This window comes from Hirundo rustica, chromosome W (genome assembly GCF_015227805.2).
Source record: "Hirundo rustica isolate bHirRus1 chromosome W, bHirRus1.pri.v3, whole genome shotgun sequence".
Taxonomy (NCBI): Eukaryota; Metazoa; Chordata; class Aves; order Passeriformes; family Hirundinidae; genus Hirundo; species Hirundo rustica.
The window spans coordinates 26,615,055-26,642,685 of NC_053487.1; the positions used below are offsets into that span (position 1 = coordinate 26,615,055).

The following is a 27,631-nucleotide window of genomic DNA, read 5'->3' on the forward strand; positions in this document are numbered from 1 at the left end:
GATACAGCTTATTAAACGGCACCTTATTATATTCAGACACAGGAAGACAGCAGCTAAACTTAAAGAGTTTTATCTAGGCCATATTTCTGATGCCTAGAAGGTGACAGTTACTTTGCACATTACTGCAAGGAGCTCCAGGACCACGTACAAAAATAATAGTCTGCTCAGCAAAGAGGAGACTACTGTCCTCGAGTACATTGTGTGGCTCAGGTGTGAAATTGAATGAGGATACACACACACAATACACTGTACCTCAAGGAATAACAGCTAGTTGCTTTTTCTTTCAAGTCTAGATTATGTGCTGTGCAATTTTGATGCATTACACAAATGGTTAGTTCTATAATAACCTCTACTTTAGCTGAAGTTTCTGATGCTTGCCTCTTTTAGTAAAAGCTCAGCTAGAGGCACTGTATTGCAATTTGTCCCCTTCATACTGTGAAGGAGAAAACTGAGACTGACAGTGGTACTCATTTGTTTTTCAAACCAAAAACACCCACCCAAAAATCTATGAACAATGGAAATAATTCTAAGAATAGACTGGCTTGCACATGTGTGTGTTAAGCCAAACATTTATTTCCTTGTAACATAAGAATTACAGCATTTATTAGTGCTGCATAACCAACAAACATTATACATTAGTGAGAATTAATTGCAGACTAGACAGTTTAGCTTGACGGACTGATCTGAATCCTGGTTAAACAGCTCTACCAGTGTACAGAGACTCAAAGTGATACCAATCAGAATATATTTTTTTCAATTTCAAGTGTCTTAAATTTCTCAAACAAACAGCAAAGGTCTGCTTTTCCCTAAAAAAAAAAAAAAAAAAAAGTTCTTTTGGTGATACCATGTTGAATCTCAATGTGAAAAAAGGGTACTGTTAGGGTTGGAGAGTAGAACTGGAAATGCACAATCCTATCTTTTCTATTTAAAAACCCCAACATAGTTATTTAGCTCTGCTACCAATCAACAAAATAACGATTCCAAAAAACAAAAAAACCCCACTGATGTTGGAAACCAAGTTTCATGGGTACCATGTCATGGAGGTTTTGGTTGTTTGGCTACTAGAGGAACTCAGTGTCAGAGCCACTCTCCTTAGCTTAGTGTGTCTATGGGGAGATAAAGAAGAAACAAGTCTTTCCTTAGCCTGAACACAATGACCTTTCAGCATGTCTAGAAGAGAAAGCAAGGATAACTCTAATGCTGGGAGTTATTTATTGCCCTTCCCCCTGCTTCATGACAAAAGAACGGTATAGCATACAGAAGAAATGAGAACATGACGGCACTTTGTGAAAGAGAAGGAAGGGGAAGAAAAATAGCATTATGAGAATGGCACCAGCTTTTCTCAGGTTGGAGTTTGGTAATGGATTACAGTTCCTTGTACTGGATAAAAGGTGCTACAGCAACATTTGATTAAGTACTGATCCCATATAAAACCAATTATAACAACTACATTTGTTCAAGAAGTTTGAGAGACTAAATTTGCAACAAGAAGCTTTAAAATCACTGCCCATTCTCTTGAAAGCAGAAAGCTCCATGAAAGCAGAAAGCTCCATGAAATCAAAAGAGCAGTGCAAATTTGTTAATATGGTCTAATTACCTGAGAGATATCATCACTGTACAGCCAGCTGTCAATCAGGTATGGGGCAGTCAGTATAGAGGCCTGGTATTAGTTATAACAGTCACAGCCCTACAATGTCTGCAACATTTACCAGCCATGTCACTTGTCATTGAGTTCTAGCCCAAAGAATGTAACGTTCATTTTCTTAGCTTGTATAATTCTGACCCATATATAATAGTAGGAGAGTATACGATACCACATGAGTTTAAGAGGTTTCAGGATAAAGAAGAGCACAGCAAAATACTGGCAGCTCTCATACAAGGATACTCAAGACTCTACATTTCAGTGTTGGGAAGAAAAGGTGGCTTATATGTTTACCTGATTTCAAGTGCTTTGATAGCTTCTAACATCTGTAGATACTCAGCTGCTTTCCAAACATCATTTGCTTCTTCCTCACCTTGGACCATGAGTTTTGCTGTATAGGTGAACTCAATTAGGTGACGAAATGCCATGTTACTTACACCTGTTTACAAGCAAGAAAAACAGCCTCTTTTAACAATTCCTCAGTCTTTCATACTTGCCTGCTCACAGTACTCTAATAGCCAGTTTCAAGAAGATGCCACCTTTGAAAGGCTCACATTGGAATAAGTCTACTATAGAAACAGGTGAATCTGGAACAACTACAGTCATTCCATGACAATATCATGGGTTGGCACAATTTTGTTTTCTGGTTATAGAGAAATGTGAAATGTTTTTCCCTGCCATGACTGTAGAGTGGTTTTGGGGAGGGAGGACAAGGACTTATCAAGCTGGCCGGGATACTGGCAGCTAAGTTGACCAATGGGAAATGTCGATGCGACTTTGGAGGGGACATTTAAAACTAATCTGCTGCTGATCGGTTTCTCTCTCACTTTGGAATCAGCCATGAAGTAACATCGGAGGCCGCAGGCTGGCTCGGGTCAGGGCCTTGCTGCCCCTCAGGGCAGCCAGGCCAGGCCCGGCCGGGCCGCTGAGGGCCACTGCCCGCACAGGGAGGGCCTGGGCCGGCTGAGCCCCTTTCCCCTGCTTGCCGGCAGGGAAGAGGGGAGGGTGCAGTTTGGCAGTGCTGACCACGTGCTCAGGACTGCGGCAGAGGGGGCCAAGCCATGACCCAGCTTAATTGCCACTGGCAGCAATGAAAGAAAGCCTGCAGCTTCATAACAACTTTAAGCTGAGCCGCCCTGGATGAGACCGAGGGGTGGAAAAAAGGACATCTACCAGCTTCCTCCATCAGCACAGCTTTGCATTTTCTTCAGCCTCATGCAGCCCGGCACGTGCACATGGCCCTTGCAGGCCCGGGCGGATTTAACTCTTTCCTAGCAACATGGAACTTTTCAAGCACAACTCTTCCTTAAGAGAAAGAAGAAAGAAAACAGAGGGTACGTAGAACAGACACCAAATGAAGTCAGTTAGATTAGAAGTGAAAGAACTGATAATATTGGAATAGGATTGAAGAAGTGGACATTTTTAACTGGACTTCTCTAAAGTAAACTATGGAGAAATGGACTGTTCTTTGTAGCATCTTAGTGTTGCTGGGTAGAATGCTAATTCTAATCAAATTGAGGACTGAAGTAATTGAGATTTATTTGGGAACTTTAAAGCCCCCGCTCCTGGGTTAAAAGGAGGTCTCAGCCTTTGGGACAAAGATGATTTTAGACTAGAAGTATTCGTAAATAGTACCCCAGATACACTGAGAAGCTTTGCTGATAGAACATCACAGTCTGCGAAAACTCCGGGCGGCAGCAGATGTGTGACACTGGGAGCACTGGATTATTTTGTCTTGTGGCAAACATCTTCATAAAAAAATCTTAGCGAGACTCTTCTCCTAAAGTAATGAGTGATTATGCCTAAATAGTGAAACTGACTGAAAATCTCAAGTTGTATCTTTCTATGTTGTTTAATAAGAAAGTTAATAGTTTGTAAGAGGAGAGAAGTGTGTTTTAAAGTGTCATTCTGTTTTAGTTTAGGTTTTCTTTTTCTCAACCTTTTTTCATTCTTTTAGTGTGTGTTAATAAAACTATTTTTGTTCATTTTTAAGCTTAAGCCTGCTTTATTTTTTCTCCTAATCTCTCCCTCCCACAGAAAGAGAATAAATACTAAACCCCCTACATTAATTGGTGTTTCTGCCCGGTTTTATTAGATTAAGACCATTACAGACAAAGACAAAAAGAAGGATAAAATGGACAAAAAGCTACTTGTATAAAATAAAAAAGTTCAAATTTAAACATAAAAATATGATCTCTCTCTCAAGAGATCTCTGAACAGCAAGTTATTAGAAGCTGCATTGCTCCAGGAAATTTCTTCTTACCTACCAGGAAGATATTGCTCCACATCTATCCTGTTCTTCCATCCCAGGAAAGGTATCTTTTTATTTTAAATTTTTCTTCAGGGGAAGTTTTTTTCCAGTGGCGATAGCTACCTGTACTGGTTTTGGTTGGGACAGATTTAAATTTCTTCACAGTAGCTAGCATGGGGCTATGTTTTGGATCTGTGCTCAATCATAGAATGGTTTGGGTTGGAAGGGACCTTAAAGATCATCTAGTTTCAACCCTCTGCCATGGGCAGAGACACTTTATACTAGACCAGGTCGTTCCAAGCCCCATCCAACCTGGGCTTGAACACTTCCAGGCATGAAAAATTCACAACTTCTCTGGGCAACCTGTGCAGGGTCTCATTACCCTCACAGTAAAGAATTTTTTCCTAATATCTAATCTAAACCCACTGTCTGTCAGTGTGAAGTCAATCCTCCTTGTCTTGTCACTCCAGACCTTTGTAAATAGTCTCTCTCCATCTTTCCCATAGACTCCCTTCAGGTACTGGAAGGCCCCAGTTAGGTCACCCTGAAGCTTCTCCAGGCTGAACAATGCCAATTCTCCTAGCCTTTCCTCATAGCAGAGGTGCTCCAGCCCTCTGATCATTTTGGTGGCCTCCTCTGGACTTGCTCCAAGAGGTCGATGCCCTTCCTGTTCTGAAAGAGTGTTGATAACACACTGATGTTTCAGCTACTGCTGAGCAGCACTTACACAGAGCCTAGGCCTTTTCTGCTTCTCACACTGCCCTGAAAGCAAGTGGGCTGGGGGTGTGTGGGCAGTTGGTAGGAGACACAGCCAGGACAGGTGACTCCAACTGACCAAAGGAATATTTTAGACCATATGACATCATGCTCAGTATATAAAGTGTGTGTGGGAAGCAGGTGGAGGAGCCACTGCTAGGGGATTGGCTGGGCATTGGACAGTTGGTGGCAAGCAATTGTTTTCATTTGCATCACTTGTCTTCCTTGTTTTTTTTTTTCCTTTTTCTTTTCTCTTTACTTATAATTTTTAGAAAATTACTATTTCTTTTTAATTATTAAATTGGTTTTATCTCAATCCACAAGTTCCTTTCTCGCTTTTATACTTCTGATTCTCCCCCCCCATCCCACTGGTAGAAAATGAACCAGCCTGGCTCTGTGGTGCTTAGTTGCCAGTCGGGGTTAAACCACATTACCTCACAACTCAAGAGTTGATATCTAGAAAGCTAATCAATATGATCAAGCATGCATTTAAGCCCATACCAGGGATACTACATTCATTCTGAGCATGGTCACACAACTCTGAAGGTTTTAATTTGCATGAATCAGACTACCTTCAATCTCCACCAAGGGTTCCTGAGTGAAATCTTGGAAGAATTTGTAGAAGAACTGGCTACAGGCAGCAAGAACAGCCTTATGAGCTTTGAAATGGTGACCTAAAAAGAGAGACAAAAAATTTGGTTTAGGATAACACCTTCTTTACTAATGGTGCAGAATAAGTGCAGATGCAGAGAAGAGAACAGCTGCAAAATCACCCAGTCTACAAATCTATTCCAGCAGCACATAGTCACTTAGCATGTCTCCTTGTAACATGGGATATCACTGCAGCTAGCTTGTCCCATCTTATGCAGATCCTTGCTGACATCAGTGACCTTGTTGAAGCTCTGAAATTCAATCAGCTGAAGGACTCACTCAAGAGTGTTTCTCTTTTCAAATATTTAAGCTGTGGGAAATTCCTGCTCAAACTTTTTCCTGTGTGTCTTGGGCTCAGCTCTCAGATTTTATCCAACCTTGTCATGGTTTGACACTGGCCAAATGCCAGGCACCCACAAAAGCTGCAGCTCTTATCCGGCGATAGCTCCAGTATTGTCTCTAGCATGTAGCTTTTACAGTAGAGGGGCAAGGATTAGAATCGCTGTTGTGCTGTGCTCGGTGATTATGATTTAATGATATAATAGCTATTGTGCTGTGCTTGGTGCAAATGAATTATAAGAAGTTTATAAAGGTACGGGAGTTTGTGCCAGCTATGTTTGGTTTATGGTTTCTTCGTCCTACCCTGTGTCCTAGGTCCAGCAGCATGTTTTGGGGATTTATTAACTGCACCCAGTTTGTTAGAGGAGGAGCAGGAGATGAGGCTTTTCAACCTTTTCTTTCCCTCTTCTCTCTTGAATCTGTTACATCACTTTTTGAGAATATTCAGTCCCCTAAATGTTAAAGATACCACCTTCCTGGTATTTCATCTGGTAAGCTTCCTCTATATGGTTTGCAGCTTGTCTAGAGTGAGGGCTGAGATTTCCAGAGGAGCAGATGAGACCCCTGACCCAGAAGTAGAACCAGGTGTGGAAAATCCTGAGTGGTGTGGAGAATGGGAGGATATCGGTCAAACCCTGAAGGAATTTTCTGACCCTATAGCCTGGAACTTGCCATGTGAACAAATTCAGAATCCAGCTGAGGTGGGGAGATACTTGAAAGAGAACTGCCATGATGACTCTAAGGAAAAAAAGCTCATTGCAATAAGCTGGGCCCTGGCATATGCTTATTGCATGCTGCTAGATACTGTAGGGCAGCAGGTAAAGGCAAGGGGGCAGGGAGATAAATCAGCAGCTACCCCAGTCATGCAGGCTGCAGTCAACACCTCAGCTACTCAGGTAGTAGCTAAACCAGACAGTGAGCCTAAGTCAGCAGCTAAACCAGACAGTGAGCCTAAGACATTGGCAGTCGTTGCAGGGAAGAAGCACACGCACAAAACCAATCAACCAGTGGACAATGATCCAGATGAAGGACCCTCAATGTGAGCTCCTGGCACAAAATCAAAGTCAAAACCCCTGGCACAAGATCAGAAGCCACTATTGAGTCCTTTTCCCTGAAGGATCTTCGTGGCCTAAGAAAGGATTACACTCAATGACCTGATGAATCTATCATTAGTTGGTTAGTCCATCTTTGGGATGCTGCAGGCAAAGCTACAATTCTGGATGGCACTGAAGCAAGGCATTTGGGATCCCTACCACATGATCCAGTTATTGACCAAGAGATGATGAGGGAGGCTAACCCTTACAGTCTATGAGAATGGGTCCTGGGAAGTGTGGCACAAAGATATCTGTGTGCCGACGATCTCTATATGCAGCAAACCCAGTGGAAAACCATTGAAGAAGGGATTCAGTGCTTGAGAGAAATGGCAGTGGCAGAGATCGTCTTCTCAGATGACCTAAACACTAGGAACCCAGACTTGGTACCATATACATCTGTGATGTGGCGAAAACTTGTATGACTTGGGCCACAAGAATACACTTCTGCTTTAGCAATAATGAAGCGGGATGACAGGGAGGAGGTCATGCTTGATATGGTGAAGAAGCTCCGAGCATATGCAGATGCTGTGCATGGCCCAACACATGCAAGAATCACAGCTGTGGAAACCCGTCTGCAGAAATTAGAAGATAAGATAGAGGACAACCACAAGAAACTCAGGGAGGAGATTAAAGAGGACATTCTCCAAATCTCTGCAGTACAGATCAGAGGTTCTGGCACCAAACACAGACATTCCCCAGATAGAGAGAGAAAGGGCACCCCATGAGCTGAGCTGTGGTTCTTCCTGCGTGATTGTGGAGAAAACATGAACAGATGGGATGGAAAATCTACTGCTGCTCAGGCAAAACAGGTGTGTGAATTGTTGAAAGGCAAGACTCAGAGAGGAAGTTCCACCAAAAAGGAAGCAGCTCCCAGGGAAAGAAGTATAACCAGGCTTAGAGGGGCCCTGCCTCTAGCCAGGTAGAGGCTAGGGAAAACCGTGGGTTTTGGACTGTGTGGATTCGTTGGCCTGGCACATTAGAACCACAAAAATACAAGGCCTCGGTCGACACTGGTTCACAGTGCACATTAATCCCATCAAGACATGTAGGAGTAGAATCTGTTTCTATTGCTGGCATGACAGGAGGACCACAGGATTTTACTTTGGTGGAAGCTGATGTGAGCCTGACTGGAAATAAGTGGAAGAAACACCCTATTGTGACTGGCCCAGAGGCCCCACGCATTTTGGACATAGACTTCCTCCAAAATGGGTATTACAAAAACCCAAAAGGATTCAGGTGGGCATTCGGGATAGTGGCTGTAGAGACAGAGGGTGTTAAGCAATTGAATACCTTGCCTGGACTATCAGAGAACCCATCTGTAGTTGGACTACTGAAGGGGGAAGAGCAATGAGTGCCAATTGCCACATTGGCAGTGCATCGCCGACAGTACAGAACACCTTGAGATGCTGTGATTCCTATCCACAAGATGATTCGTGAGCTAGAGAGCCAAGGGGTGGCCAGTAAAATACACTCACCCTTCAACAGCCCCGTGTGGTCTGTGCGCAAGTCTGACAGAGAATGGAGACTGACTGTGGACTATCGTGCCTTAAACGAATTGACTCCACCGCTGTGTGCTGTGGTGCCAGACATGTTGGAGCTCCAGTACGAGCTGGAGTCCAAGGCAGCGAAGTGGTACGCCACTCTTGACATTGCCAATGCATTTTTCTCCATTCCTCTGGCAGCAGAATGCAGGCCTCAGTTTGCCTTCATGTAGAGGGGAGTGCAGTACACCTGGATCCAATTGCCCCACGGTTGGAAGCATAGTCCTACCATCTGCCATGGACTGATTCAGACTGCACTAGAAAAGTGTGAGGCTCCAGAACATCTGCAGTACATTGATGACATCATTGTGTGGGGGAACACAGCAGCAGAAGTGTTTGAGAAAGGAGAGAAAAACATCCAGATTCTCCTGAAAGCTGGTTTAGCTATTAAGAAGAGCAAAGTTAAGGGACCTGCCTGAGAGATCCAGTTCCTGGGAATAAAGTAGCAAGATGGACGTCGGCAGATTCCCACTGAGGTCATCAATAAGATCACTGCGATGTCTCCACTAACCAACCAGAAGGAAACACAAGCTTTCCTAGGCGCCATGAGTTTCTGGAGAATGCACATTCCTGAGTACAGCCAGATTGTGAGCCCTCTCTACCTGGTTACCCACAAGAACGATTTCTACTGTGGCCCTGAACAGCAACAAGCCTTTGCTCAGATCAAGCAGGAGATCGCTCATGCGGTAGCTCTTGGCCCAGTCAGGATGGGGCCAGATGTGGAGAATGTGCTTTACTCTGCAGCCGGGAGCCATGGTCTGTCCTGGAGCCTTTGGCAGAAGGTGCCTGGCGAGACTTGAGGCTGACCACTAGGATTCTGGAGTCAAAGCTACAGAGGGTCTGAGGCCAGCTACACTCCAACAGAAAAGGAAATTTTAGCAGCCTATGAAGGAGTCCAAGCTGCCTCAGAGGTAATAGGCACTGAAACACAACTCCTCCTGGCACCTCAACTACTGGTGCTGGGGTGGATGTTTAAAGCAAAGGTTCCCTCTACCCACTATGCCACATGGAGTAAGTGGATTGCTCTCATCACACAGCACGCCCATATTGGAAAACTGAATCACCCTGGGATTTTGGAGATAATTACAAATTGGCCTGAAGGTGAAAACTTTAGTCTTACTGATGAAGAGGAACAAGAACAAGTGACACGTGCTGAAGAAGCTCCACCATACAACCAACTGCCAGCAGAAGAAACATGCTACCCTCTTTTCACTGAGGGTTCCTGTTGCATCGTTGGGATGAAACAAAAGTGGAAAGCAGCTGTATGCAGCCCCACATGACAGGTTGCAGAAGCTACTGTAGGAGAAGGTGGGTCAAGCCAACTCGCTGAACTCAAAGCCATTCAATTGGCCCTGGACATTGCTGAAAGAGAGAAGTGACCAAAGCTCTACCTCTATACTGATTCATGGATGGTAGCCAATGCTCTGTGGGGATGGCTGGAGAAGTGGAAAAAGGCAAATTGGCAGAGTAGAGGAAAATCAGTTTGGGTTGGTGAAGAGTGGAAAGACATTGCTGCCACAGTAGCGAAACTACCTGTGGAAGTCTGCCATGTAGATGCCCATGTTCCCAAGAGCAGAGCTAATGAGGAGCACCAAAACAATGAGCAGGTAGATCAGGCTGCAAAGATAGAGGTGTCAAAGATAGATTTCGATTGGCAACACAAGGGAGAGTTGTTCCTTGCTCAATGGGCTCATAATGCCTCAGGTCATCAGGGTAGAGATGCCACATATAAGTGGGCATGAGACCGAGGGGTGGATCTAACCATGGACAATATTTCTCAGGTTATCCATAACTGTGAGACACGTGCTGCAGTCAAGCAGGCCAAGCAAGTGAAGCCCCTATGGTGTGGTGGGCGGTGGTGCAAATATAAGTATGGGGAGGCTTGGCAGATTGATTATATTACACTGCCCCAGACACACCAAAGTAAGCACTATGTACTCACAATAGTAAAAACCACTACAGGATAGCTAGAGACCTACCCTGTGCCTCATGCTACAGCCTGTAACACCATTCTAAGCCTTAAAAAGCAAGTTCTTTAAAAGCATAGCACCCCTAAGAAGATTAAGTCAGACAATGAGACATTTCAAGAACAACCTTATCAATAACTGGGCTAGGGAACATGGCATTGAGTGGGTGTACCATATCCCCTTCCATGCACCAACTACTGGAAAACTGGAGAGATACAATGGACTGTTAAAAACCACCTTGAAAGCACTGGGTGGAGAATCTTTCAAAAATTGGGAGCAGCATCTAGCAAAGGCCACCTGGTTAGTTAACACCCGAGGTTCCACCAACAGAGCAGGCCCTGCCCAGTCTGAGCTCCTGCATACAGTAGACAGAAATAAAGACCTAGTGGTACATGTCAGAGGTTTGTTAGGGAAGACAGTTTGGATGAAATCTGCCTCAAGTACAGAAAAACCCATCCGTAGGATTGTCTTTGCTCAGGGACCAGGTTGCACATGGTGGATAATGCAGAAAGATGGAACAACATGATGCGTACCTCCGGGAGATCTGATTGTTGGGTGAGAACCATGTGTAAATATCACTGTTTGCTGAATGTCACTACCATTGTCTGTATATAGCTGTATACTGCATATAATATATATATATGCATGTATAATGTATGTGTTTATAGAGTTAGAATTTATATTAGTTTTGGTAGTAAGCTGACAATATGGGGATAAGGGGTGGAATGTCCAGGGGTAACTTTTTGATGCTTGCATCCCCCCCAATTGTCTGTTCTGTTTATGCTGTATGTTAAGTTCTGTACCTTTAAGACTAAGTAACCCCTGATAAGTAACAGCTGTGTTAATTAACCAATACAGCCTTGCCCCTGATGAGTAACTGCTATATCCAATAAGGGTGAGCGAGATAAAAGAGGAGGTTAGCTGGTAAGGGGAAGATCATCATGGAGGAGCAAGAAGCAGAGGTTCATGAAACAGGATCCTGGAGAGAGAGAGAATGACTGCTGTGATAGTAGTTCTGAGATTGAAGGGGGAGAAAGAAGACATGCAGAGTTTGTTTTGAAAACAGCATTCACTCCTCTACATTCCTGCTCCTGGACTGTGCTCATTTGAGGCACGGACAAGCAGCAGCACGGAGACCTGCTTTGCTCTTAGTTAGTTTTAGCTAGCTGAGGCAGAGAAGCTCTCTGGACTGTTTAAGCCTGTCCTGGACTGAAAAACCCAGAGAGACACATGGATCTCTGTCCTAGGTTACAATGTAAAATGTGCCCTAAGGATGTATTCTATCACCATCTACATGAAATGTTGAAACTAAGTTGTGCACCACTGTTTCCCTTGCCCCCTCCCTCCAGACTATCTTCTGTTAATGGCCCATCAATGCCTTCCTGCATGACTCATAGATAACTCCCTCCAGGAGCAATCTCTGTTTAATGGGCAATCAAGGACGCATTGCAAGATTCATAGAATGATATCAGCCCATTGTGAGATGCTCCGCCCAGGGGGAGGAGCCAAGCATTCCCACCTGGATATAATCTGGCATCTGGGACAGCACAGGCAGCCTTACCCACTGGATTCCCAGAGGACAAGAGCTACCAGACCTTTCTGCAGGAGCACTACTTCAACAAGACCACTTCATCTGGACTGCTACCACCACAGTTTCAGGTTGTATTCTGACTCTGTCAGTGATCTTTTGTACCATTACATGTGTTTTATTTTATTTTACTTTTTTTTCTTCCTCTCCTATTAAATTGTTTTTTTCTGACTTGGAGTCTCTCGCTGGTTTTGCCTTCAAGCCAGCACATATATTTTGGTGCCCAACGTGGGGCAGGAGGTACTGAGAAAAGTCAGAATTACAATTTTGTAGTGAGGAAAAAAACCAGCTGTCCGCTATGATGCTCAACATGCTTTCATATATCTTATACCTAGCTCTCTACATTTTCCCACACATGGGGCAGTATTTGCCGGTCTTAATGCTCATGTGTAGACCAGGGTATGGTACCAAAATTGCTTTATTGGTCTATTATGTTTATTGTATGATAACCTCTGAGGCAATGAGCATCATTCGGAATATATACTCTATTTTGTTTTCTTGTCCTCGTCCAGAATGCTACATCTGGGCTCTCAACAATCGCACCCAGCCCCTGTGGGGAGGGGTAAAGAATTATTTTTTCCAGTCTTTTAGGTCTGGCACAGCAGTTTTCGAAAGTATTGAGTTCTCTCTAAGTGCCAAGGACAGCATAATATTGTTGTTAGTTCTGCTTTGCCTTCTCTGCACAGCCTGCACCATGTTTAGAAATCAAACACTACATGAGGTGGTGCAGCGTCTCCTTGAGGAAGAGGGAAAAAGAAACAAATGCAAAACAACGGCATCCGTGTCTACACAAACTGTCATAAAGGAAACAGGAACCGCATCTACGCAGACTGTCACAGAAGAGAAAGGAACCAAAAACAAAGCAACAGTGTCAGTGTCTACACAAGCTGTCACAGAGGAGAAAGAAACCAAAGGTGCCATCAGCATCTCCACACAAACTGTCACCGAAGCAGAACAACCTAAACCAGTGGCAGTTGCCCCTGTTCAGAAGAAGAAATCAAAGAGCAAATCAGTCTGCATAGTGACTGATGAGAATGTGGCAGGACCTTCGCACCCAGCAGAAGAGACAGAGCCAGAGATCATCACCCGCTCTCTATCCCTGAGTGAACTGCGTGACCTGCGGAGGGAATTCACCCGCCAGACAAACGAGTCCATCCTGACCTGGCTGCTCCGCATCTGGGACGCTGCAGCCAATGGCACCATTCTGGACGGAAGTGAGGCCAGGCAACTGGGATCGCTGTCTCGGGATGTGGTCATTGACCAGGAGATCGGGAGAACCCAACAAACTCTCAGCCTCTGGCGGCGACTGCTAACAAGTGTGAGGGACAGATACCTTTGTAAAGAAGACCTCCAAGTGCACCAAGGAAAATGGAGCACAATGGAACAAGGTATCCGATGCCTGAGGGAATTGGCTGTGCTGGAGATAATTTTCTCAGAAGACGAGAGATTTCCTAAAAGCCCAGATGATGTCCAGTGCACATTGCAGATGTGGCTGAGATTTGCACGGCTTAGACCAGAGATGTACTCCTGTTACCTGGCAATGCTGCAACGGAGGAAAAGTGAAGACAAGGTGGGCGTCTTAGTCAATAAACTGAGAATTTACGAAGACACTGTCACTGCCCCATTTTGTACCCATGTCTCATCCGTGGAAACAAGGCTAGCTGAGCAAATCCGGAGTTTGATTGAAGAGAGCCATCAGAAACTGAAAAAGGAACTTAAGGAAGAAATCTACCACATCTCGCCAGAACCAACAAGAGTCTCTGCCATTAGGAGCAGGTACCCACCAGCCAGGGAGAGAGGATACACTCCACGGGGTAACCTCTGGTCTTTTCTTCGGGAGCATGGAGAAGACATGAGGAATTGGGATGGAAAACCCACCTCCTCCTTAGCAGCCCAAGTACGTGAACTGAAGAGAGAGACACCTACCACAAAGAGCTCATCTAGAGCCAACACTGCTCCAGTCTCAAAGGCACAGAACTCCAGACAGTATAAGAAGAATGATATGACTGATCCACTTAAAGGGACCTCAGGAACATATTTACAGGAAAAAAGCAACGTGTACCATGACCAGGAATAGGGGGGCCCTGCCTCTAGCCAGGTAGAGGAAAGGGACAATCGGATCTATTGGACTGTGTGGATCCGATGGCCTGGCACATCTGACCCACAAAAATATACGGCTTTGGTTGACGCTAGTGCCCAATGTACCCTGATGCCATCAAAGTATGTAGGAACAGAATCCATTTCTATTTCTGGAGTGACAGGAGGGTCCCAGCAGCTGACTGTATTGGAGGCCGAAGTGAGTTTAACCGGGAATGGGTAGCAAAAACACCCCATCGTGACTGGCCCAGAGGCCCCATGCATCCTCGGCATAGACTATCTCAGAAATGGATACTTCAAAGATCCAAAAAGATATCGCTGGGCTTTTGGGATAGCTGCTGTAGATACAGAAGACATCAGACAACTGAGTACCTTGCCTGGTCTCTCAGATGACTCCTGTGCTGTAGGACTACTGAGAGTTGAAGAACAACAAGTACCAATCGCCACAACAACAGTACACTGACGGCAATACCGCACCGACAGAGACTCTGTGATTCCTATCCATAAGTTGATTCGTAAACTAGAGAGCCAAGGGGTGGTCAGCAAGGCTCGTTCACCTTTCAACAGCCCTATATGGACAGTGTGTAAGTCCAGTGGAGAATGGAGACTGACTGTGGATTACCGTGCTCTGAATGAAGTCACCCCACCACTAAGCGCTGCTGTGCCAGACATGTTGGAGCTTCAGTATGAGCTGGAGTCCAAGGAAGCAAAGTGGTATGCGACCATTGATATTGCCAATGCCTTCTTCTCCATTCCTTTGGCAGCTGAGTGCAGGGCCCAGTTTGCCTTCACCTGGAAGGGCGTACAGTACACCTGGAACCGATTGCCCCAGGGGTGGAAACACAGCCCCACCATCTGCCATGGACTGATCCAGACTGCACTGGAAAAGGGTGAGGCTCCTGAACATCTACAGTACATTGATGACATCATTGTATGGGGGAACACAGCAGGGGAAGTCTTCGAGAAAGGAGAAAAGATCATCCAGATTCTGCTGAAAGCTAGTTTTGCCATTAAGCGAAATAAAGTGAAGGGACCGGCTCAAGAAATCCAGTTCCTGGGAGTAAAGTGGCAAGATGGACGGCGGCAGATTCCCACTGAGGTCATCAATAAGATCACCGCCATGTCCCCACCGACCAGCAAGAAGGAAACACAAGCTTTCCTAGGCGCCATAGGTTTCTGGAAGATGCACATTCCTGAGTACAGCCAGATTGTGAGCCCTCTCTACCTGGTCACCCGCAAGAAGAACGATTTCCACTGGGGCCTTGAACAGCAACAAGCCTTTGCCCAGATCAAGCAGGAGATCGCTCATGCGGTAGCCCTTGGCCCAGTGAGGACGGGACCAGAGGTGAAGAACGTGCTCTACTCAGCAGCCGGGAACAATGGCCTGTCCTAGAGCCTTTGGCAGAAGGTGCCTGGAGAGACTCAGGGCCGACCACTAAGATTCTAGAGCCGAAGCTACAGAGGATCTGAAGCCAACTACACTCCCACAGAGAAAGAAATCTTAGCCGCCTATGAAGGACTTCAAGCTGCCTCAGAAGTAATTGGCACTGAAACGCAGCTGCTTTTGGCACCCCGACTACCAGTGCTGGGATGGATGTTCAAGGGAAAGGTTCCTTCCACGCATCATGCCACTGACACCACATGGAGCAAATAGATTGCCCTCATCACACAGCGTGCCCGTATTGGAAACCCGAATCGCCCTGGGATTCTAGAAATTCTAACTAACTGGCCTGAAAGTGAGACTTTTGAATTATCTTCTGAAGAAGAAAAAGAACAAGTGACACGTGCCAAAGAAGCCCCACCGTATAACGAGCTACCAGAGACTGAAAGACAATATGCCCTTTTCACTGACGGTTCCTGCCGAATTGTAGGCGCCAACCAGAAATAGAAAGCTGCAGTGTGGAGCCCCACACAACGAGTTGCACAAGCTACTGAGGGACAAGGTAGATCAAGTCAGGTTGCAGAACTTAAAGCCATCCAGCTGGCTTTAGATATTGCCGAACGAGAGAAGTGGCCAAGACTATCTCTACACCGACTCGTGGATAGTAGCTAATGCTCTGTGGGGATGGCTGAATCGCTAGAAAAAGGCCAATTGGCAGCGCAGAGGGAAACCCATCTGGGCTGCTGAGATTTGGCAAGACATCGCCGCCCGAGTAGAGAAGCTGACCGTGAAGGTTCGACACGTAGACGCACATGTGTCCAAGAGTTGAGCTAATGAAGAGCATCACAACAACGAGCAAGTGGACAAAGCCGCCAAGGTGAAAGTATCACAAGTAGATCTAGACTGGCAACACAAGGGAGAAGTATTCCTAGCCCGTTGGGCCCATGATGCATCTGGTCATCAGGGGAGAGATGCAACATACCGATAAGCCCGTGACCGAAGAGTAGACCTTACTATGGACAACATCTCACAGGTCATCCACAACTGTGAGACCTGCGCTACAATCAAACAGGCCAAGCGGGTAAAGCCTCTGTGGTACGGTGGACGATGGTTGAAGTACAGGTATGGGGAGGCCTGGCAGATTGACTACATCACCCTTCCCCAAACCCGCCAAGGCAAGCGTTATGTGCTGACTATAGTGGAAGCCACCACTAGATAGTTAGAGACCTACCCTGTGCCTCATGCTACTGCTCGGAATACTATCTTAGGCCTTGAAAAGCAAGTCCTGTGGAGACACGGCACCCCTGAGAGAATTGAGTCAGACAACGGGACCCATTTCAAGAACGGCCTTATAAACACCTGAGCTAGAGAACATGGCATTGAATGGATATATCACATCCCTTATTATGCACCAGCTGCCGGGAAAGTTGAACGGTGCAATGGGTTACTTAAGACTACCCTGAAGGCGCTTAGTGGGGGGACTTTCAAAAATTGGGAACTGAACTTAGCAAAAGCCACCTGGGTGGTCAACACTCGAGGGTCAATCAATCGAGCTGGTCCTGCCCAGTCTGAACCCTTGCACACAGTAGATGGAGATAAAGTCCCTGTGGTACACATGAAAGGCATCTTAGGAAAAACTGTTTAGATTAATCCCACATCAAGCAAAGGCAGACCCATCCGTGGGATTATTTTTGCTCAAGGACCTAGTTCCACTTGGTAGGTAATGCAGAAAGATGGGGAAACCCGTTGTGTACCACAGGGAAACCTAATTTTAAGTGAGAACTAGGTGTAGGGTTTCATTCTGTATATATGTATATTTATCTATCTAGCTGTAAGAATGTATTAATTTAGGTATGATGTAGATGGTCATAGAATAAGGGGTGGATTATGTCCTAGGTTACAATGTAAAATGTGCCCAAAGGATGTATTCTATCACCATCTACATGAAATGTTGAAACTAAGTTGTGCACCACTGTTTCCCTTGCCCCCTCCCTCCAGACTATCTTCTGTTAATGGCCCATCAATGCCTTCCTGCATGACTCATAGATAACTCCCTCCAGGAGCAATCTCTGTTTAATGGACAATCAAGAACCCATTACAAAACTGATAAAATGATATCAGTCCATTGTGAGATGCTCCGCCCAGGGGGAGGAGCCAAGCATTCCCACCTGGATATAATCTGGCATCTGGGACAGCACAGGCAGCCTTACCCACTGGATTCCCGGAGGACAAGAGCTACCAGACCTTTCTGCAGGAGCACTGCTTCAACAAGACCACTTCATCTGGACTGCTACCACCACAGTTTCAGGTTGTATTCTGACTCTGTCAGTGATCTTTTGTACCATTGCATGTGTTTTATTTTATTTTACTTTTTTTTCTTCCTCTCCTATTAAATTGTTTTTTTCTGACTTGGAGTCTCTCGCTGGTTTTGCCTTCAAGCCAGCACAATCTCATGCCTGCGTTCCCTGGGGCCCAAGATGGCATTTTTCCAGCACCAGAGTGTTACAGTGTGTTAATTGGGTTTATATTGTGTTTCATTTGGTTTGTAATGTTTTCCCCTGTTCCCCTTGGAAACTGTATCACGTAGTTTGTCCCTGCTCAGCAGTGCCCAACCCCCCCCACTGGAATGTAACCCAACTGTGTTCCACTCCCACCTTATCCCTGATTGGGTAGTGGCTTGTCCCTGCCTCTAGGCCCTTCCCCCCGGGTAAAAGCCCTGGGAGGGGGTGTGGCGGTCTCTTTCACCTGGGAATGGGGACAAGGAAGGAGCTAGCTACTGGCTCCGGACTTCCTAAGGGGCTGGAACCCAAATAAAGCCTTGATTCTCCCCCAGAAAGAACAGACTCTCTTTCTTTTTGCCATCGACGGTCATATGGGTCTCTCAAAAGAACTCCCACACCAGAGGAACTGATAAGAGACTGAGCCACCTGAGCTACCCACAGCAAGGACTTTCTGAATTTATCATCCCTCTTCATCAGAGCAATGAGAGGTTTTATTGTGTCATATAATTCATTCTTTATGCTTGTGGGCACTTTGTTTGTTAAATAGTTTTTTCCACTTTTCTCCTAGGAAGTTCTTTTCCCAGACTGGTTAGGGGGGCCATTTGGGTTTGCTTCCCAGAGGGACCCCATTCAGTGGTTTTCTCACAAATTTGCCCTAAACCAGGACAGTGACCCCCGTCACAGCAGTTTTGAGAGGACTGTTTGCCCATGGGGGGAATTCACATTGCAGCAGGTGCGGTAAGACTGCTGCTCATGAGAGTGGACCTATGCTGGAGAATTTCATGGAGAACTGTCTCCCATGGGAGGGACCCCATGGTCTCACAGGGGAAGGACTCTTCTCCCAGGTCAGCAGGAGAAAGTCTCTGTGATGAACTGACCCAAAAGCCCCCATGCCCTGTCTCCCTGCACTGTCGGTGGGAAGGAAGAAGGGGCTGGGGGAGAATAAGGTGTTTTAAGGGCTTATTTTACTTCTCATTATCCTCCTCTGATTCTGTTAGCAATAAATTCACTTTGTACCTCTAAGCTGAGCCTGTTTTGCCCTTGAAGTGTTTTTCTCCTGGTCCTTATCTCAACTCATGAACCCTTCAGTAATTTTCTTTCTCTCCTCTGCTCAGCTGTGGCAGGGGAAGGTGAGTGACAAGATGAGGATTGGGAGAAAACATTCCAAGGGCAAAACAGGTTCAAATTTAAAGGTATAAGGTAAATTTATTGCTAACAGAGTCAGAGGAGGATAATGAGAAGTAACATAAGACTTTGAAACACCTTTTTTCCCTCCCAGCCCCTCTCTCTTTCCCACCAACAGTGCAAGGAGACAGGGCATGGGGGTTTTGGTCAGTTCCTCACCCAAGATCTTTTTCTGTTTGCTCAGGGAGAGAAGTCTTTCCTCTGCTATGCCATGGGGTCCCTCCCATGGGAGACAGTTCTCCGTGAACTTCTCCAGCATGGCTCCAATTGCACAAGCAGCAGCCCTGCCAAAATTGCTGGAACGTGAGTCCCTGCCATTGGCAGTCTTTCTGAAACTGCTGCGCCGTGTGTTACTTGTCCACGGGGTTCAGTCCTCTAAGGATAGGCTGCTCTAGTTTGGAAGCAAGGGCCCTCTCTCTCTCTGTGTCTGGAAGCACAGGCCCTCTCTCTCTATTCAGGTCTCCCACTAGATCACAGCTTTCTCCGGCATCCACCCGCTCCAGCATGAGTATGTTACCCTGGTTTTTCTGAGCCTTTTGATTTTCTTAAATGGAGTCATCTTTTTAGTTATTGTACAATATTAAGAGCAGTCTTCTACCTTTTTCCCACAGATGTAACATAAACAAATCCTTTGTTTTTCATTCTCTGTCCTTTGCATATTTCTAACCTGAAAACAATTGTAACTGACGGCTGGTCTGGCCAGTTGGCTTGAGAGGTGAAAACTCTAAAAGCCAATCTTCTGCTAGACCCACAAATGTATAAAAAGTAAGAAATAAAACAAAGAGCTCTCTCTCCGCCCTGTCTCAGCTTTGAGGTGGACGGAGAAACCTCTGCTCTGCAAAACCTCGTCTGTGTGTAGCTGCTTTGTGTGTCTCGGTGACATGAGTACTTCTTTCACAGGCTGCGAGTGGATCTCTGCATCCCCCATGGACTTAATGGGCTGCAGGGGGACAGCTTACTTTACCATAGTCCTCACCATGGCCTGCAGAGGAATCTCGGCTCTGGTGTTTGGAGCACCTTCTCCCTCTCTTTTTCCACTGACCTTGGTGGCGCCATGTTGTTTTCCCTCCCATGTCCTCACTTCCTCCTCTTGTCTAACTAGAAGAAAAACTGCTGTCCATAAGTACCATTGCCAACAAGTTCCACCAATTCAAAGATTCCTGCAGGATCCCACAGCACCAAAAATTCAATCTCATTTAGGTTCCGCACCAGGGAGTCACTCTCCACCTTTGCGGCCAGGTGGCCCCGCTGCCACCACATGGGCAGTGGTAGCGGCCATGGCACTGGTACTATTTAACGCTTCTCTTCATGCAGGGCACCAGGAAGGAGAAGCCACCACCACCCCTGCCCTTCTGCTCGCGGTGCAGCTAGCTAGGGGTGGCCAGGCAGGCAAGGCTCACTCCGGGCTGCACCGAGATGGCAGCGGTGCCTCACCAACCCTGGAAAAACTGTGTGTGCACTGTTTTGATTTTCTTGGCAAATATGTTATCACAGAGGCATTACCAACCTCTCTAATTGGGCCAGCAGCATGTCCATCTTCAGAGCCATCAGAGATTGGCTCTGTCAGACATGGTGGAACCTTCTAGCAGCTTCTCACAGAATCTACTTCTGTGGCCCTCCTCTGCTACCAAAAACTAGGCCATGCCAAATCAACACAATGCTCTCCTTGGATTTTGCTGCTCTTACATATGGATGTATTTAATCATCTTTTCTGACAGCATAAAGATCCCTGCAGAACAAAATTTGTTTAGCTCTTTTCTTCCTGTTTTGCAGACTGTGTATTCCCATCACGGTGTTGCCTTCTCCCTGGTGCAGGCATGAACATCCAGAAGGCTCCGTGGGACAGAGGTAAAAGAACCAACATGTATTAGAACTACACAGCTGCACAAGAAAACAGTTAGAGCTCAACACGTGGATTTGGTAATACTAGACCAGGAACAAGCATTCAGGATAAGTTTTGTGCAAGTGTTGTCATTGAAACTACGGTGTTTCCAAAGAATATTTTTTTTCTTCATTTGCTTACTTTTTTCTAATCCAGGCTCTGTAGGTCCCTTTTCTTTCAAGTGAATTCTTGCTATCCTTTTAAGGATCAGGTGGTACTCCTTTAGCTAGGTCTGTCCTAGTGAACACTGCCTATCTTCACTGAAGTGCTCATCCATTCTAAGACATGTTTGGGACAAGAAGCAATCTTAGGTGACCTATCAGACACCACCTTTTCTAATGAGATAATAAGCATTTGCATCTTCATCTTCCTTTCAAACTAATACTTATGTCTTTAGAACATATAGAAAAAGATAAGTGAGTTGTTCTATCCTATTTTAACTATAGATTAAAATAGTAGGCAGATACCCAAGAAGCAAGAAGGCGACCTTATTTCAAGCTGGTTTTTCTTTTTTTTTTTTTTTTTTTTTTTTCTTTTTAAATAGTGAACCAATATTTTTACAAGTTTAGCCCCTTGTTCAGAAGGGGCTCCCTACTCTCCCCCTCTACTCTGCTCTCACAAAACCCCACCTGGAGCACTGCATCCAGGTCTGGAGTCCTCAGCACAAGAATAATGCGGACTTGTTATAGTGGGTCCAGAGGAGGCCACAAAGATGCTTACAGGCTGAAATACTTCTCCTTTGAAGACAGGCAGAGAGAGTTGGAGCTGTTCAGCCTGGAGAAGAAAATGCTGAGGAGACCTTAGAGCACCTTCCAGTGCCTAAAGGGGGCTTAAAAAAAAGAGTGAATTTTTACATGGGCAGATAGTGATAGAACAAGTGGGAATGGTTTTAAACCAAGAAGAGAGATTTAGATTAGATATTAGGAAGAAATTCTTCCCTGTAAGGGTGGTGAGGCCCTGGCACAGGTTGACCAGAGAAGCTGTGGCTGCCCCTGGATCCCTGGAAGTGTTCAAGGCCAGGTTGAATGGGGCTTGAAGCAACCTGGTCTAATCAAAGGTGTCCCTGCCCATGGCAAGGGGTTAGAATCAGATGAGCTTTAAGGTCCCTTTCAGCCCAGACCATTCTGGGATTCTATAAAAAGCAAAAACAAAATTATTTATCTCTGCTGGAGACTCTGTTCAGCCCAAGATTAATAACTGAAACTCTGCAAGCAACTCACACACCAATACAGAGCCAAGAATGTTAGCAGCCCAGTTTGACAGTTGACCTGTGACAAACCAAACAGCTTCCCAGCACAGCTTTCAGAATTCTCTGGGTACCAACTGGTTCTCAGGTGTATACATACCATCAACAATCAGCGTGATATCTGTAAACTGGTCCTGCTCACGTTGTTCATTCAGTCTATCCAAAATAACTTTATAGTGTTCAGGGAATTCCTGGATATATTCCATAATTTCTTCAGCTTCCATGGCAAAAGGATTAGTCTGTAAAAGATGTGGTAGGACAGTAAGAATACTGTGCCACTTAGAAAGTACTATGCATAGTTGGCTTATTATACAGACATGAACTAATTAGCACTTTTCAGAGACTACAAAACCAATGGAAACATCAAACTGTCTTGGTAACAGGTTTACCTGATTTTAGCTGTCAGGTAGGAAACATGAGGGTTAATGAAGTATGGCCTTATTTATACATAGTTTATAAACATTTTTCACTTTACTCCAAGAAATTCCTTTCGGTGGGGGGAGGGAGTGCCAAGACTTGCCTTCTTCAGAGGAAACAATTTAAGAATGTTTCCTCCTCCTAACTTGTCTCAAACCAAGACAGCATGAAGAAACAGTCAAAGTTGGTAAATGCATTTCTTTATTCTACAAATTCAGTAAGGACCCACCTCCCTCAAAGCAAATACTGCAGGGGTATAACATCTCCACAGCTAACTATTCTCCATCTTGGCAACATAATGTCAATCTCTATAGTTACTTCTTGCAATTCTACCAATCCTCTTTGTGAAAGAATGGTTCTAAAATTTTTCATACTTAAGTCACATTTTGTACTTAGTAAATACAAGATGTAATAAAACAGCACTTTTCAGCTTCTGGGTACACAGGAGTTTGCCAGGGATTTAATGTGCTGTCACACCCAGGAGCAAAGAGCTTCTTATTCACCCAGGCTTCTTACACTTCTCCCCTTACAAGGTGAAATATTCTTTGCCAACTTTTAAGCGACATATAGGCTTGTAATCTCATGGCTCTTCCTCCCTTACTTATACAAAAAACATAGCTGGAGGTGGGAGTTGCTGAGATCTTTAAACTTGAAAAAGTTTAGCAGAAGTCTATGCCTGTGGATGAGACAGAGAGTGTGCTGCTGATGCAAAAGAATCTGGAGAGAGTTCAAATGCTTCAATGAAAGCATTTTACAAATTAACTCTGGGAAAAATTACTTCAGATCTGTGCAGCAGCACTCATCTTCAACTTCTACATTCACATGGCTCACTGAGAACGCCACAGAAAAAGCAAAGACATTTCAAAGTCATTAATGCAGAAACTTTGTTTCTTGTCATAGTCTAACTCACTTTGAAGAACACATGGTTCCTGAGAGAAGATGGTCATTAGGCTTGAATGACTTTTATAGTGAGGAGTATGTCTCAGATTCCTTTATTTTTGTACTTAGTATGGACAAAAGGAAGAAAGTTAGGAGAGCTGCTACTATCAAACCAAACATTGAATATAGAGATGGAAAATTAAGGTGTGGCTAAGAAGCAGTTTTCTTTAGAGTGGTAGAAGAAACTAGATATTAAGTGTTCCCTAACTTGTGCAGATTTTTTGTATGTGATTGGAATTGAAAAGTACTGAGCTGATGCTACCATGCTTGCTAACACCCCTGTGTAGATGTGTAAATTCTACCCTGCTTCCAACAAACACGTACTGAAGAAGAGTTACCCAGTTATGATAAAAGCAAAGTTATTGTCTTATAACTAACAGACATCAGGTAAAGGAAATTGTGGAATTCCTATTTTTGCCACAAAACACATTCTTGTATCTCAGAAAAACTGTCCCACAGAGGAATCATTTTGCCAAGAGATGGAAAAGAGCAGAAGCAACTGCTTATGGAAGTCTAGTTCTATCTGCTATTACTGCTTTGCCAAGCAGATACTGAAATACATATCAGGATCTTGTGAGGGCAAGAGAAAAAGTGAGGTTGAAGGAAAAAATGCTGCTGCCTTCACCTCATCTGTAATGATGGGTCTAAGACAGATGATCAGCATCTTTCTTCCATCCACCATTCCATAAAGTTTCACGTAAAAAGTTGTCAGCCATTTACTTCACTGTTTAATTTTTCTTGTCCACTTTTGATATATTGTACATTGATAGATGACTTGCAGTTAAAAGTGTAATTCCCTAAAAGTTAAACCAAACAAAAATTCAACCTCAAATCTCATTATTTCTACCTATCCAGAATTTACTTCCGAATTGTGTTTATAGGGAGATCTTACACCCCCAAAATAACAGAGCAAGCCCCCCAATTGAAGAAATTTTAAGAAGTTTCAGTCTCTCAGAACACTAAAAATCACAAATAAAAAAACAACTTATGATAATTAATTGTCCCAAATTAACACAAGACTAGTAAAAAAAAAAAAATAAAGTGAATTTATCACCCATCTAAATACAGTTGCAGCATTCATTGAATCTTCTCATTTCAAACTCAGTGGTATTGCAGAAGAAAGCCCAACAGAACAGCATATGTTCAATGAGAATATGACTACCTTGGAGCAAGAAGTGAAATGCAGTCCTCAGAGAAAAACCAAGATGCCAAGGAAGGCAGACAGAAGTGATCCAAATTGACACTTACATACAGGCTCATTTATGATTGATGAAAACTGGATTAATTCAGTTATTTATCTGAATTTTTCAGTACACCTAGTTGACTACTGACAATCTTATTAATTTCTGACACTAGATGCATCTCACAATATGCACACAATTAGAAAATTTTTTCTTAAAAATCTACCTCAATGAAACCATCTTATTACTTCCACACTCCTGGACTTCAACAGGAAGTCCTCTTATTTCAGGCAAAATATATTTGTTTTCTTTGTCTATATGTGTTGCATGCAAATGCAGGCAGGCAAAGCAGACAACACAGAACAGCAGAGCACTGGCCAAACCCCTGCCATCTCATTGTAGCCACATCAGGAAAGGAGAATGAGGGGTCTTTGGTGGGTAACAGCAGTAGTTGCTTCAAAATAACACAGACATGAGAATTTCTCGTGCACTTTTCTATTTATTTTTCTTCAAAGATAGCAACCACAGAGCAAGGACACGAGCCAGCCCCTCAGTTCCCTCTCAATCACATACAAGGCCTCGCTATCTCTTAAGACAGAGGCAACCAAGGCACCCACGCCCTAACAATCGGGGCAGGGCATACATTGGGGTGTCGAACTTCCAAGGAGCAGGAGAGGCCTCACGTTGTCCACAGCAGCTGAGAGGCGGGACTGCGACCTACCACCAAAACCCGTTGTAGTTCCCGCCGGCTCGAGTCTGCGCGGAGCCCTCGAAAGCGAGGCCAAGGCCCAGCCCAGTCAAAGCCCCTCACAGCCCCACTGGCGGGCGCTGACAGTAGTCTGCGCGAACCCCGCCAATCGTAAGGCGGCAGCAGAGCCCGCCTCAGGCGGAGAAGCAAATGTGTATCTGCCGAGTCTCAGAAGCGACCAGAAGGCCTAATCAGCGCTAAGTGCCTGCCAGACACGGGCACGGACATTCCGAGAGAGGTGTGCGCAACCGCCGGCAGGCGCATGTATCCCACAAGGCCGCCCCTGAGGAAGGGACCTAACCAGTGCCGGCCCGAACCATGCGTTTAGCACACCGCCACCTCAGTAGTCATTACGTCATCAAAAGGCGCATATTAAATCGATTCCTTTTCAATTCCCGGCCGGGTTACACTCTGGAGGCAGTTATGGTGGGTAACTCACCGTGAGGAGCCCCTCACCCTGCCGCGCTCGCTCTGCCGTTACCGCTTCCTGCTCCCCTGCACGTTCAAAAGCGGGGCAGGCGCCGGCCAATCGCTACTCGCATTCCCGGCCTGCACAGCGTGCGGAAGTGACGGTAGGGTCGCCTTTCACACGACAGGGTGCGCAGGTACTGAGGGGCGTGGTTCGACTGCTCGGAGCATTCTGAGGGTTGTAGTCTGGGATGTGTGCGTGTGTTAGCACCGTATGGCTGCGGGTGGGGAGCAGTCGTTGGGGGTGGGTGACGCCGCCGTGAGGCGCCGCAACCGGCCGGGTTGGGCCTGGAAACGGCGGGGGGAGGGGGCAGGGGGACTACTTCCCCTAGGACTGGCCCGCCTCCGTGTCGCTAGCTCTCTCCGCAGGGGAGCAGGTAGTGCCCACGCGGGGTGGGGAACTAACGGCTTCGACGGTTATTTCGCGCAGTCCCGGTCCTGAACTGTGGTGAGAGTCCTAGTACTTCGGGTGGCCATTGCGCCTGGCAGGACGGTTTGCTGTGGGAGGGGCTTTGACTGTTCCGCCCCTGGGAGGAACACGGGTGCTTTCCGAACATGAAAGAAAAATGTAATTTAATTCATCATTAGGATAAGATTAAACACCGTCGTTTTTTCCCCAGACTTAAAGTCTCTACGTTTGCCAATTTCATAAATGAACCAACAAGTACGTGAAAATTACTTGCAACCAAGTGTGAAAAACACTTTACTCCTTAGAATTTTTAAAAGTTTAATAAGGGATAAAGGGACAATATCCAGTGCTGGGGTGTTTTTGGCGATCGGCCAAAGAACACGCCGTTAACTTAAAACAATGTTCTCTATATACTGTTACATTACTGGGGGTACATACATATTAATGAGTTTATACATTATTCCAACATTCTTGTGAGTTTTTGGTGTTCAAGGGACTCTTGACTTGTCTTCATGACATCCTGTAGATTAGGTCAATATTTTTTATTTCTTCTTGTGGCTCCATCCTGTTGTTTCACACTCCCTGATAAAGAGGGGTTAATAAATTCTTCTCTGGTGCTCTGGTTTTTGTCACTGTTATCACTTGGAGAGGCCAGTCCACAGATGTGAGAAACAACATAATTGTTTTACACCATTTTCTGAGTTAGTTACATCAAAGCATTTGAACATTGCATGGTCTCTATTTTCATCTTTCGCTAAGGCCTATGATATAATATCTCTTTATTACGCTTTTATATAGGCTATACAGTGCATACATAAACTGATAGATTATATTATACTAATGAGAAGCTAAAAGGAATTATAAATTGTACCATATCAAAATACTTGTGATCAATAACAACATGCAAAAGCTGATACATAAATGCAAAAGCCAATATTATGTTGTCATTTATAACACAAGTGTTGGCAATAATTGACTGCCTTTACTATGTTATGGAAATTATACGTGCTAACCACCATAATAGGGTTCAGTTCTAGGTTTCTGCTGAATCAATAAGTCGAAAGGAGCTTCTTTTATGTAGTCCTTTTTAGTAATAGCACTATAGCTTAAGCTGGATGTTGCTAAAGAGGGACCTCAAAAAACAAAAAAAAAAATCTCTGGGCAACTATATCCTTATAATCTCAATTCCCCACCCCTCATGCAGCAATTTAGACCAGTAGTAATATTAGGGTCATATGTCTTCTGGTTCTTCATTGTGAGAAACAAAGCACACTCAGTTAAAATTTAAAGAAAATTTAATAAGGGACAATAGGGAACAAAGTCAATAAAACAAAAGGAACAGCACTGG

General features: G+C 45.0%; 1 protein-coding gene across 4 annotated transcripts in view; it reads right to left on the bottom strand.

Moving 5' to 3' along the window:
- Positions 1–25,952, bottom strand: part of LOC120764845 (zinc finger protein 131-like) — a 53,366-nt gene extending 27,414 nt beyond the window's left edge. For 2 of the 4 annotated variants that reach the window (XM_040088953.2, XM_040088951.2), the window contains exons 1-4: positions 25,846–25,952; positions 22,222–22,360; positions 5,222–5,323; positions 1,937–2,081 (exon numbers count right to left, since the gene is read on the bottom strand). In XM_040088953.2, coding sequence (XP_039944887.1) covers positions 1,937–2,081; positions 5,222–5,323; positions 22,222–22,345 — 371 coding nt within the window. In that variant the 5' untranslated portion in view covers positions 22,346–22,360; positions 25,846–25,952. Of the gene's footprint in view, positions 1–1,936; positions 2,082–5,221; positions 5,324–22,221; positions 22,361–25,301; positions 25,311–25,845 lie in introns of those variants that run through there. The other 2 variants (XM_040088955.2, XM_040088952.2) reach the window with 2 other exon arrangements.
- Between the last annotated feature and the right edge of the window lie 1,679 nt (positions 25,953–27,631).